The sequence below is a fragment of the Alosa pseudoharengus genome, unplaced genomic scaffold (assembly GCF_046254945.1).
Source record: "Alosa pseudoharengus isolate Yale_2024_CS ecotype anadromous, Long Island Sound unplaced genomic scaffold, YU_APseudo_1.1 YU_APseudo_1.1_scf_21, whole genome shotgun sequence".
In the NCBI taxonomy this organism is placed as follows: Eukaryota; Metazoa; Chordata; class Actinopteri; order Clupeiformes; family Clupeidae; genus Alosa; species Alosa pseudoharengus.
The window spans coordinates 677747-690246 of NW_027468674.1; the positions used below are offsets into that span (position 1 = coordinate 677747).

At 40.1% G+C, this 12500-nt stretch overlaps 1 protein-coding gene across 1 annotated transcript in view; it reads left to right on the top strand.

Annotated features, from left to right (window-relative positions):
- The window catches only part of sez6l2 (seizure related 6 homolog (mouse)-like 2), a 58094-nt gene that overhangs the window by 23064 nt on the left and 22530 nt on the right, over window positions 1-12500 (top strand). Inside the window, exons 8-10 of the mRNA XM_076297593.1 lie at window positions 4720-4883; window positions 5932-6126; window positions 6583-6721. Of these exons, the coding sequence (XP_076153708.1) occupies window positions 4720-4883; window positions 5932-6126; window positions 6583-6721 (498 nt within the window). The remainder of the gene's footprint in view (window positions 1-4719; window positions 4884-5931; window positions 6127-6582; window positions 6722-12500) is intronic.

Here is a 12500-nt window from a genome sequence, read left to right on the forward strand (position 1 = left end):
AAAGACAGCCAGAATAAAACAGCAAACCTAGGCAAGCTGTGCAAGCTGATACCCAAACCAAATATACCCATCAGACAAGACAGTACAGTAAAACTGGCTACATTACACACAAGACAAATATCTATTAACACATTTCAGAACAAACAGAACAAATGTAAACAAAAGCAAAATACAGTAAAAACACGTACAAGACCAGAACAGTTTAGATAATGTACATATTAAATATTAATTATATTAACAGTGTAGATAATGTACATATGAACAGTGGTGATAATGTACATATTAAATATTAATTATATTAACAGTGTAGATAATGTACATATGAACAGTGTAGATAATGTACATATGAACAGTGTAGATAATGTACATATTAACAGTGTAGATAATGTACATATTAAATATTAATTATATGAACAGTGTAGATAATGTACATATTAAATATTAATTATATTAACAGTGTAGATAATGTACATATTAACAGTGTAGATAATGTACATATTAAATATTAATTATATGAACAGTGTAGATAATGTACATATTAAATATGAATTATGTTAACAGTGTAGATAATGTACATATTAAATATTAATTATATTAACAGTGTAGATAATGTACATATGAACAGTGTAGATAATGTACATATGAACAGTGTAGATAATGTACATATTAACAGTGTAGATAATGTACATATTAAATATTAATTATATGAACAGTGTAGATAATGTACATATTAAATATTAATTATATTAACAGTGTAGATAATGTACATATGAACAGTGTAGATAATGTACATATTAAATATTAATTATATGAACAGTGTAGATAATGTACATATTAACAGTGTAGATAATGTACATATTAACAGTGTAGATAATGTACATATTAAATATGAATTATATGAACAGTGTAGATAATGTACATATTAAATATGAATTATGTTAACAGTGTAGATAATGTACATATTAAATATTAATTATATTAACAGTGTAGATAATGTACATATGAACAGTGTAGATAATGTACATATTAACAGTGTAGATAATGTACATATTAACAATGTAGATAATGTACATATTAACAGTGTAGATAATGTACATATTAAATATTAATTATATTAACAGTGTAGATAATGTACATATGAACAGTGTAGATAATGTACATATTAACAGTGTAGATAATGTACATATCAAATATTAATTATATTAAAAGTGTAGATAATGTACATATGAACAGTGTAGATAATGTACATATTAAATATGAATTATATTAACAGTGTAGATAATGTACATATTAAATATGAATTATATTAACAGTGTAGATAATGTACATATGAACAGTGTAAATAATGTACACATTAAATATTAATTATATTAACAGTTTAGGAATTAAATAACAAAGTGAGGCTTAGGGGTGTGATTATGTTTTTTGATAGATGAATGAATGGTTGGAAGTAGATGGATGGAGGGAAAGTGGAATGGAGAGTGGTTTGTACGAATATTACTAGGGTATTAGAATGGTTCCTAGGGTGTTGCTATGGTGGCTGCTATTGTACTAATATTACTAGGGTAATTGCTATGGTTCCTAGGGTGTTGCTATGGTGGCTGCTATTGTACTAATATTACTATGGTAATTGCAATGGTTCCTAGGGTGTTGCTATGGTGGCTGTTATTGTACTAATATTACTAGGGTAATTGCAGTGGTTGCTAGGGTGTTGCTATGGTGGCTGCTATACCAAATAAAGCAGTTGCTAATTGCTATGCTGGTTGCTAGGGTAATCATGTTGGTTGCTATGGTGATTCCTAGGTTGACATGGTTTAACAGATGTTGATGGACAGATTGTTTAATGAACGTTGATAGCCAAATAGTTGATTGGATGTGTATAGGTAGATAGTTTAATGAATGTTGATAGACAGATAGTTTAATGGATGAATGAATGGTTTGAAGTGGATGGATGAGAGACAGTTGGATGGAAGGTGCCTTGTATTCTTGTTAAATGGATGGGAGGTGCCTTGTATTCTAGTTAAATGGATGAAAGGTGCCTTGTATTCTTGTTAATTGGAGAGAGACGCAGAGAGAAATGGGGTCTAGCTGAGCAGATGGAGAGAGACTCAGAGAGAAATGGGGTCTAGCTGAGCAGATGGAGAGAGACTCAGAGAGAAATGGGGTCTAGCTGAGCAGATGGAGAGAGACTCAGAGAGAAATGGGGTCTAGCTGAGCAGCTGAGCAGGTGGTCGTTGGAACAGGTGCAAATCAGTTTAAATTACCCTTTATGATGTCAAAATGGCCAATAGAAAGTCTATGGGGGAAAATAAGGTTGTTTTTCGTTAAAATATCTCAAAAACTATAAGGTTTACAAAGATACATTGCTCACCAGTCCTCTAAGAAGACCTACGCAACAAAGTTTAAATGAAGTTTCTACATTAAATCATACCTGTCAACACTCCCGTTTTTCCCGGGTTCTCCCGTATTTCAAGGTCATCTCCCGGCACCCTCCCGTTTTGGTATTCCTCCCAGAAAACTCCCGTAATTTGCATGGCCATCAAACTTAATTTTAAAATTATTGATCCATTCATTTTTTCTGTGAGTCTGACATCTCCCAGGTTGTCAGATTGTGTATGAAATACACCCTACACATACATGATCACTTACTTTCAATTTCAAACGTTTTGTCATAGGCTAAAACCTGGGCACAGCCTGAGTCTCGCAAGCAAGCGGGCTAGTTGAATAGCCTACTCCAGAACTAGCTGAATTTAATCGATTAACACATCACATAAACTGTTATTGAGTGTTGTTGATACACAATTGGCAACTTGTATCCTCGGAACCGAATCCGACAGCAAGCAGCTTTGGAGTTTTGGAAATTGCATTTCAGCGTTGAAAAACGTGTATGAAACATGTTAAATATGCAAACACTGATCCGGTACAAACACTGAACCCCCCCTCCCCCCCGGAAAATAATATTCTCCCGTTTTTGGAAAGCTAAATGTTGACAGGTATGCATTAAAGGGTTCAAGCTGAATTAGACGTTTTTGGAAAGCTAAATGTTGACAGGTGTGCATTAAAGGGTTCAAGCTGAATTAGACGTTTTTGGAAAGCTAAATGTTGACAGGTGTGCATTAAAGGGTTCAAGCTGAATTAGAAGTTTTTGGAAAGCTAAATGTTGACAGGTGTGCATTAAAGGGTTCAAGCTGAATTAGACGTTTTTGGAAAGCTAAATGTTGACAGGTGTGCATTAAAGGGTTCAAGCTGAATTAGACGTTTTGGAAAGCTAAATGTTGACAGGTGTGCATTAAAGGGTTCAAGCTGAATTAGACGCAGGAAAACTGGTTGGAGGAATAAGAAGAAGAAGAAGCCCAGTGATAACAGAACAGGGCGTTTTCATGCACTGTAATAATAATAATAAGATGTCGGATAACAGAACAGGGCATTTTCATGCACTGTAATAATAAGAATAATAAGATGTCGGATAACAGAACAGGGCATTTTCATGCACTGTAATAATAAGAATAAGATGTCGGATAACAGAACAGGGCATTTTCATGCACTGTAATAATAATAATAAGATGTCGTATAACAGAACAGGGCATTTTCATGCACTGTAATAATAATAATAATAAGATGTCGGATAACAGAACAGGGCGTTTTCATGCACTGTAATAATAATAATAATAATAAGATGTCGGATAACAGAACAGGGCGTTGTCATGCACTGTAATAATAATAATAAGATGTTGGATAACAGAACGGGGCGTTTTCATGCACTGTAATAATAATAATAATAAGATGTCGGATAACAGAACAGGGCGTTTTCATGCACTGTAATAATAATAATAAGATGTCGGATAACAGAACAGGGCGTTTTCATGCACTGTAATAATAATAATAAGATGTCGGATAACAGAACAGGGCATTTTCATGCACTGTAATAATAATAATAAGATGTCGGATAACAGAACAGGGCATTTTCATGCACTGTAACTATTAACCTTATCTCTGCTGTGTGTAGGCTGTAATTATTAACCCTATCTCTGCTGGCTGTAGGCTGTAATTATTAACCCTATCTCTGCTGTAATTATTAACCCTATCTCTGCTGTGTGTAGGCTGTAATTATTAACCCTATCTCTGATGTCTGTAGGCTGTAGTTATTAACCCTATCTCTGCTATCAGTAGGTTGTAATTATTAACCCTATCTCTGCTGTCTGTAGGCTGTAGGCTGTAATTATTAACCCTATCTCTGCTCTCTGTAGGCTGTAATTATTATCCCTATCTCTGCTCTCTGTAGGCTGTAATTATTAACCCTATCTCTGCTGTAATTATTAACCCTATCTCTGCTGTCTGTAGGCTGTAATTATTAACCCTATCTCTGCTGTAATTATTAACCCTATCTCTGCTGTAATTATTAACCCTATCTCTGCTGTCTGTAGGCTGTAATTATTAACCCTATCTCTGCTGTCTGTAGGCTGTAATTATTAACCCTATCTCTGCTGTAATTATTAACCCTATCTCTGCTGTCTGTAGGCTGTAATTATTAACCCTATCTCTGCTGTAATTATTAACCCTATCTCTGCTGTAATTATTAACCCTATCTCTGCTGTAATTATTAACCCTATCTCTGCTGTCTGTAGGCTGTAATTATTAACCCTATCTCTGCTGTCTGTAGGCTGTAATTATTAACCCTATCTCTGCTGTAATTATTAACCCTATCTCTGCTGTCTGTAGGCTGGTGGTACGAAGCGGAAACAGTTCAGTGGCTCCGCTGCTCTTCGACTCGGATCTGGATGATGTTCCCGAGCGCGGCATCGTGAGCGAGGGACCCTCCCTCTACCTAGAGCTGACAGCTGACTCCGCCTCCATCCCCCTCCTCTTCGCCCTACGCTACGAGGGTGAGTTAGTGTGTGTGTAGTCTTCAACACAAGTCAGATGTTTGTAGAGGGTCGACCTGACGCAGTGGAATGTGAACAGGAATCAGCATCAGGCCAAAGCTACTGTTAACCCAGCGCTACTGCTAACCCAGCATCAGGCTAAAGCTACTGCTAACCCTGCATCAGGCTAACGCTACTGTTAACCCGGCATCATGCTAATGCTACTGCTAACCCAGCATCAGACTAAAGCTACTGCTAACCCGACATCAGGTTAATCTACTGCTAACCCAGCGCTACTGTTAACCCAGCATCAGGCTAAAGCTACTGCTAACCTAGCGCTACTGTTAACCCAGCACTACTGCTAACCCCACATCAGGCTTAAGCCACTGCTAACCCGGCATCAGGCCAACGCTACTGCTAACCCAGCACTACTGCTAACTCAGCATCATGCTGATGCTACTGCTAACTCAGCATCAGGCTAATGCTACTGCTAGCCCGACATCAGGCTAACGCTACTGTTAACCCAGCACTACTGCTAACCTCACATCAGGCTAAAGCTACTGCTAACCCGGCATCAGGCCAATGCTACTGCTAACCCGGTACTACTGCTAACCCAGCATCATGCTAATGCTACTGCTAACTCAGCATCAGGCTAATGCTACTGCTAACCCAACATCAGGCTAACGTAACTGTAGTGCCAACCTAGTGGAGGCTAACTCTGTCTCTCTCCCTGCCCATAGCGTTTGATGGGGAGCATTGCTAACTCTGTCTCTCTCCCTGCCCATAGCGTTTGATGGGGAGCATTGCTAACTCTGTCTCTCTCCCTGCCCATAGCATTTGATGGGGAGCATTGCTAACTCTGTCTCTCTCCCTGCCCATAGCATTTGATGGGGAGCATTGCTAACTCTGTCTCTCTCCCTGCCCATAGCGTTTGATGGGGAGCATTGCTAACTCTGTCTCTCTCCCTGCCCATAGCATTTGATGGGGAGCATTGCTAACTCTGTCTCTCTCCCTGCCCATAGCATTTGATGGGGAGCATTGCTAACTCTGTCTCTCTCCCTGCCCATAGCATTTGATGGGGAGCATTGCTATGAGCCGTATGTTCCCCATGGTAACTTCAGTAGCAGTGACATGTCCTTTCCTCTGGGGGCGCTGGTCAGCTTCTCCTGCTCGCCCGGCTTCATCATGGAGACTGGCTCAGGGGTCATCGAGTGTGTGGACGCCAGTGACCCCCACTGGAATGACAGTGAACCAGTCTGTAGAGGTACACACACACACACACACACCGACTCACGCAGTCACACACACACACACACACACACACACACACACACACACACACACAATGACGCACGCAGTCACACACACACATACACACACACACACACACACACACTCAATGACTCACGCAGTCACACACTCACATGCACACTCACTCACGCATGTACAGACTCACTCACACACACACACACACACAGTGTGAGCGTGTGTGCATGAGTGAGTGTGCGTGCGTGAGTGAGTCAGTGTGTTTTTTGTGTGCGTGCATGAGTGAGTGTGCATGCGTAGGTCAGTGAGTGTGTGAGAGTGAGTAAATGTGTGTGTGTGTGTGTGTGTGTGTGTGTGTGTGAGTGTGAGTGTGTGAATGTGTGTGTGTGTGTGTGTGTGTGTGTGAGTGTGTATGTGTGTGTGTGTGTGCTAATGCCCTGTCTCTTCTCCTCAGCTCTGTGTGGCGGGGATTTGACCACGCCCACTGGGACGGTTCTGTCTCCTGATTGGCCACAGAGCTACGCCAAGGGGCAGGACTGCGTGTGGCAGATCCACGTCAGAGAGGACAAGCGCATCGAACTGGACGTGCAGATGTGAGTGTGTCTGTGTGTGTGTGTGTGTGTGTGTGTGCGTGTGTGCATCGAACTGGATGTGCAGATGTGAGTGTGTGTGTGTGTGTGTGTGCATCGAACTGAATGTGTAGATGTGAGTGTGTGTGCGTGTGCGTGTGTGTGTGTGTGTGTGCATCGAACTGGATGTGCAGATGTGAGTGTGTGTGTGTGTGTGTGTGTGTGTGTGTACATCGAACTGGACGTGCAGATGTGAGTGTGAGTGTTTGTTGTCATCAGTTAAATTCATTTAGCTCGCTTGTGATTAGGCCTGCACGATAAATCGTTATAAAATCGCGATCTCGATTCACCTCTGTGCGCGATTTAATTTTTAAATGACTTCGATTCTCGAGCCGACTGCATCACAAACGCTACTAGGCCTACTTGCTTCTGTGAGTTTTAAAGCGCTCCCAAGCACTGCTGTACCAAGTTCAGGACTTCAGCCAATGACAAAGTGCCTTTTAGTCACGTGTTTCACTAGTGAAGCGAGCGTCAGCCAATGACAAAGCTCCTTTTAGTCACGTGTTTCACTTGTGGAGTGAGCGTCAGCCAATGACAAAGCGCCTTTTAGTCACGTGTTTTACTAGTGAAGCGAGCGTCAGCCAATGACAAAGCTCCTTTTAGTCACGTGTTTCACTAGTGAAGCGAGCGTCAGCCAATGACAAAGCTCCTTTTAGTCACGTGTTTCACTAGTGAAGCGAGCGTCAGCCAATGACAAAGCTCCTTTTAGTCACGTGTTTCACTTGTGGAGTGAGCGTCAGCCAATGACAAAGCTCCTTTTAGTCACGTGTTTCACTAGTGGAGCGAGCGTCAGCCAATGACAAAGCTCCTTTTAGTCACGTGTTTCACTAGTGGAGCGAGCGCGGTAGGCTACTGTAGTTCGGAAAGCCTTCGAGGCTGCAGCATCGTCCAACTAGTGCGTCAGGAAATTGATGGAATTGATGGAAATTTTGGAAACAAAATTGATGAAAACCCAGGTAGCCTGCTAGCAGTGTTGGGGGTAACGAGTAGTTACAAGGAGTTACAAAGTTACGGGCTACAGTAACAAAGGTAACGGAAGTAAGGTAACGCATTACAATTTAAATTTCAGTAAGTAGTTACAGTTACTGTATCTGCAACTTCCATTCCAGCGTTACTCACAATATCTCTAATATGACTTATTGTTTCCATAGCAGCACACAGTGATTACTTATTTAAAATATAGATTAGCCGACTGTAGATACATTATTTCATTGTAGTGCAGGGTAGAGCACGCATTTTCTCCCCTGCACCACTCTCCCTCAAACAGGTTGGCTTCATGCAGACTACAACTGGCGCGGTGTAGACACCTTTGATACATTCAAGTTAACTTAAAGTAAAGTTAGTATAGCCTATTTATCACAACGTTGTCAATCGTGTTGTCAATTGCAAACACTAATTCAAACGTCTCTCTACCGAACTACCTGGGGCTTAATTTGCAGAGGACGTAGAGAAAGCTCCCGTTTGATAAAAGTTATTTCTCCACCACTGGCTCATTTTAAGAAATGTTCTGTAGCCTAGGGTAGGCTACTGCAAAAAACATTGGGTACTAGTGACGAGAATCAGCCAACCACTCAGTCTCAAACCGAACTACATGGCCAGTTGAATGTCAATTCTCTAAAAGGCAAGCAGTTCAAGAGTAGGCCTATGCTAAGAAATCATTCTGTTTTGGATACTGTACTGAAATGGGCAAGTGACAATGTCCATTTCTCTAGAGATTGAAGCTGTAGCTGCAGTATGTTGATTGACATGTTTTGTAAAGACATGTTCAAGTTCAGATAGAGCCTGTATCAGGACCATATTTAATTCAATGTGTTATATGTACTATTTTTGGTAGCCTACTGTACTTAAATGGCCAGTATTTTTTTATTCATTGAAGCCTCTATGTTTAGAGGCTTGTGGGGATGCACAATATGTTTGGTACTGCTAATTTGTTTGGTTTTGTCATGGTTTATGTGTGCAATAAACATTGCAGTTTGTGAAAATTAAAATCGTGGCAGAGAATCGAAATATCAATTCGAAGCTAAAGAACATTGTGATTCATATTTTTCCCCGAATCGTGCAGGCCTACTTGTGATTGAAGTAGGCTATGCCTTTCAGTTGTGAACGTTCGCAAATTGCGGTAGGGGGCGGAGAAAGGTGCTGATCACCTGATGAATTGCAGGTTTGATAAATACCACGTTTGATAATTACCACGTAAACTGAAGATCTGGGGCGGCCTAGGATGTGGTCCAATCCAATCCCTACTAGATTCCTCAAAAATGTATATGATAGCTTAGCTCCCTTTATTCTCAAGGTAATAAATACCTCATTAGAAACAGGTATATTTCCAACTGCTTTTAAAACCGCTGTTGTGAAACCTTTACTTAAAAAGTTGAATCTTGACCATACCAATCTGAGCAACTACAGGCCTATATCAAACCTACCGTCCCTGAGCAAAGTACTTGAAAAATTCGTTTGTAATCAGTTAAATACCTTCCTCAACAAAAACAGTATCCTTTCCAATCAGGTTTTAGATCAAATATTAGATCAAATAACAGCACAGAAACGTCTCTAGTAAAAATAGTCAATGATCTTAGACTGGATACTGACTCAAACAAAGTCTCAATCCTTATTCTTCTGTATTTGAATGCGGCATTTGACACCATTGATCATAGCATCCTAATTCACCGCCTTGCGAAGTGGGTGGGTCTCTCTGATAATGCTCTAAACTGGTTTCAAACCTACATTACTGGCAGAGATTTTTATATCAGTCTAGGAGATCATGTGTCTGAAAAACATGACTTGCCTTTTGGTGTGGCCCAGGGGAGCTGCCTTGGTCCCCTCCTATTTTCCCTATATATGCTTCCGTTGGGAAACATCATAAGTCAGCATAATGTAAACTTCCACAGCTACGCAGATGATACCCAATTGTATATTTCTGTGGAGCCAACTAACCCAGATGGCCTTTGCTCCCTCACTGCATGCCTAACCTCCATTAATCAGTGGATGAGCAAAACATTTTTGAAACTAAATGATGACAAAACAGAGGTACTTTTGGTGGGACCAAAACTAAAGCGAGATATTGTTCTTAGTAATCTGGGGAATTTGGCACACCAGGTCAAACCAAAAGTAACAAGCCTCGGTGTCATCTTAGATGCAGAGTTAAGTTTTAAGCCCCATATCAGTAAAGTTACTCAAACAGCCTATTTCCACTTGAGAAACATTGCCAAAGTGCGGCCCTTTTTAACTCAACAAGATGCAGAAAAACTAATTCACGCCTTTATCACTAGCAGGTTAGACTACTGCAATGCACTTTTCACTGGTCTTCCCAAAAAACATCTAAAGAAATTGGCACTCATACAGAACTCTGCGGCTAGACTTTTAACTAAGACTAAGAAGAGAGAACACATCACCCCTGTGTTGGCTGAACTGCACTGGCTCCCTATTTCCTATAGAATTGATTTTAATGTTATGTTAATTACTTACAAAGCTCTGAATGGCATAGCACCTTCATATATCTCTGAGCTTTTAATATCTTATCAACCACAAAGGAAACTTAGATCATCCAATTCTAATATTTTAATCGTACCCAAAGTGCTCCACAAGCAAAGTGGAGAAGCTGCTTTTATCCATTATGCCCCCAAACTATGGAACACCCTGCCTCTGTACATCAAGCAGGCGAGTTCAGTAAATATTTTTAAAAAAGATCTGAAAACATACCTGTACAGGAAAGCTTTTAGTTAACTCATCTTATCCTGTAGACTACTTTTTCAGATTATTCTACATCTGTTGCTATTGGAGGGCGCAGCCAGCCAGAAGCAGATGGGCTCCCCCTATTAAGTCAGGTTCTGCTCAAAGTTTCTTCCTGGAATATGGGAGTTTTTCCTTGCCACAGTTGCCATATGGCGTGCTAGTGTGGGGTAAGAGGGTTAAGGCTGCCAGTCTTATGACATGTTATTCTCTATATTTTTGATATGTTGCTGATTGGATCATAAACGGCCACAGCAATGAAGAAAAGTGATTGATAATTACTGACTGACTATTATTGTGTTACATGCTTCAAATGTAAAGCACTTTGAGCTGCATTCTGTGTATAAAAGGTGCTATACAAATAAAGCGTATTATTATTATTATTATTTTTATTATTATTATTATTATTATTATTATTATTATAGGACATTTCAGACAAAATATACAAAATATTCTTCTGTCTAAATGTGTTTTTCAGATACATTTGAATGTGTTGTGTTTTTCAGATACATTTGAATAAATGAATGAATGAATGAATAGACTTTATTGTCATGTCAGGCATGAACATTGTCTTCGGTCTCACCTATAAAATAGACAGTACGAAAATGGATGAAAATGTAATAATATGGTGCATTTTGTAATAACCAACCAAAATTGACGTCATAATGCCACAGTTATTACATAATGACGTGTTATTATGACCGCTGCGCAGCGAAGCGGCGATCATATAGGTTTAGTCAGATTTTTTTTTTTTTTTTTTTTTTTTTCGCATGTCCAAATTTCCGTCAATGAGTCCCGGAACACTGAAAGACCGGGGTAGACGAAACTTGGTGGGCATGTAACCCCATATGTATAGCATGGAACCATCGTTTTTCTGTAGCCCCCCCGCTGGACTTCACCCCCCGAAAGGAGGGTAGGGCAGACACAGTTTTCTGTGAATATCTCGAGAACCGTAAGGTTTAGGAGGACTATTTTTTTTTTTGTATGTTGATCTCAAGGGGCCATGTCAACCCATTCCATAACCACTCATTTCATGTATAGCACCACCTAGTTAAACACAAAAAAGTAAAAATGAGGTGTTGTAATCGCAGGTATCTGTGACCTAACATAGTCAAAACTGCACGAAATTGGAAGTGTAGGATCATTATGACACCCTCTGAATGCACGCCAAGTTTCGTGGAATTCCGTTCATGGGGGGCCACACAATAAATTCATTTATGTTACTATACACCAACTGGCCTGTAGGTGGCCGGAGACAGTTTTCTGTGAATATCTCGAGAACCGTAGGGTCTAGGAGGTCCACCTTTTTTTGTATGTTGGTCTTAAGGGGGCATGTCAACCCATCCCATTACCACTTATTTCATGTATAACGCCACCTAGTTAAAAATTAAAAAGCAAAAAATTAGGTGTTTTCATCACAATATCTCTGGCTGACATGGTCAAAACTGCAGGAAATTGAAAGTGTAGGATCATTATGACACCCTCCGAATGCATGCCAAGTTTTGTGAACTTTCGTTCATGGGGGGCCTTACAATAAAATAATTTATGTGTACATTTAGTGACCGTACACCAACAAGGATTCCCGGGACACTGAAAGACCGGGGTACACGAAACTTGGTGGGCATGTAACCCCACATGGATAGCATGGAACCATCGTTTTTCGTTTTGATCTGTAGCCCCCCCGCTGTACTGGACCCCCCGAAAGGAGGGTAGGGCAGACACAGTTTTCTGTGAATATCTTGAGAACCGTAGGGCCTAGGATGACCAATTTTTTCTGTATGTTTGCCTCCAGGGGTCATGTTAACCCATTCCATGTGCACACATGTGCATAAACAGATACACACGCACACACATACATTCACAGTAATCATACGTATGACACATACTCATACAGTAGACATATGTACGCATGCATGCACATGCACAAACACACATACGTATGGTATAAAATTCTCGCCAAAAGTTTTCTGTACCTGTACCAAAGTTTTGTGCTTGTAAGAATATTTTGTGCTCG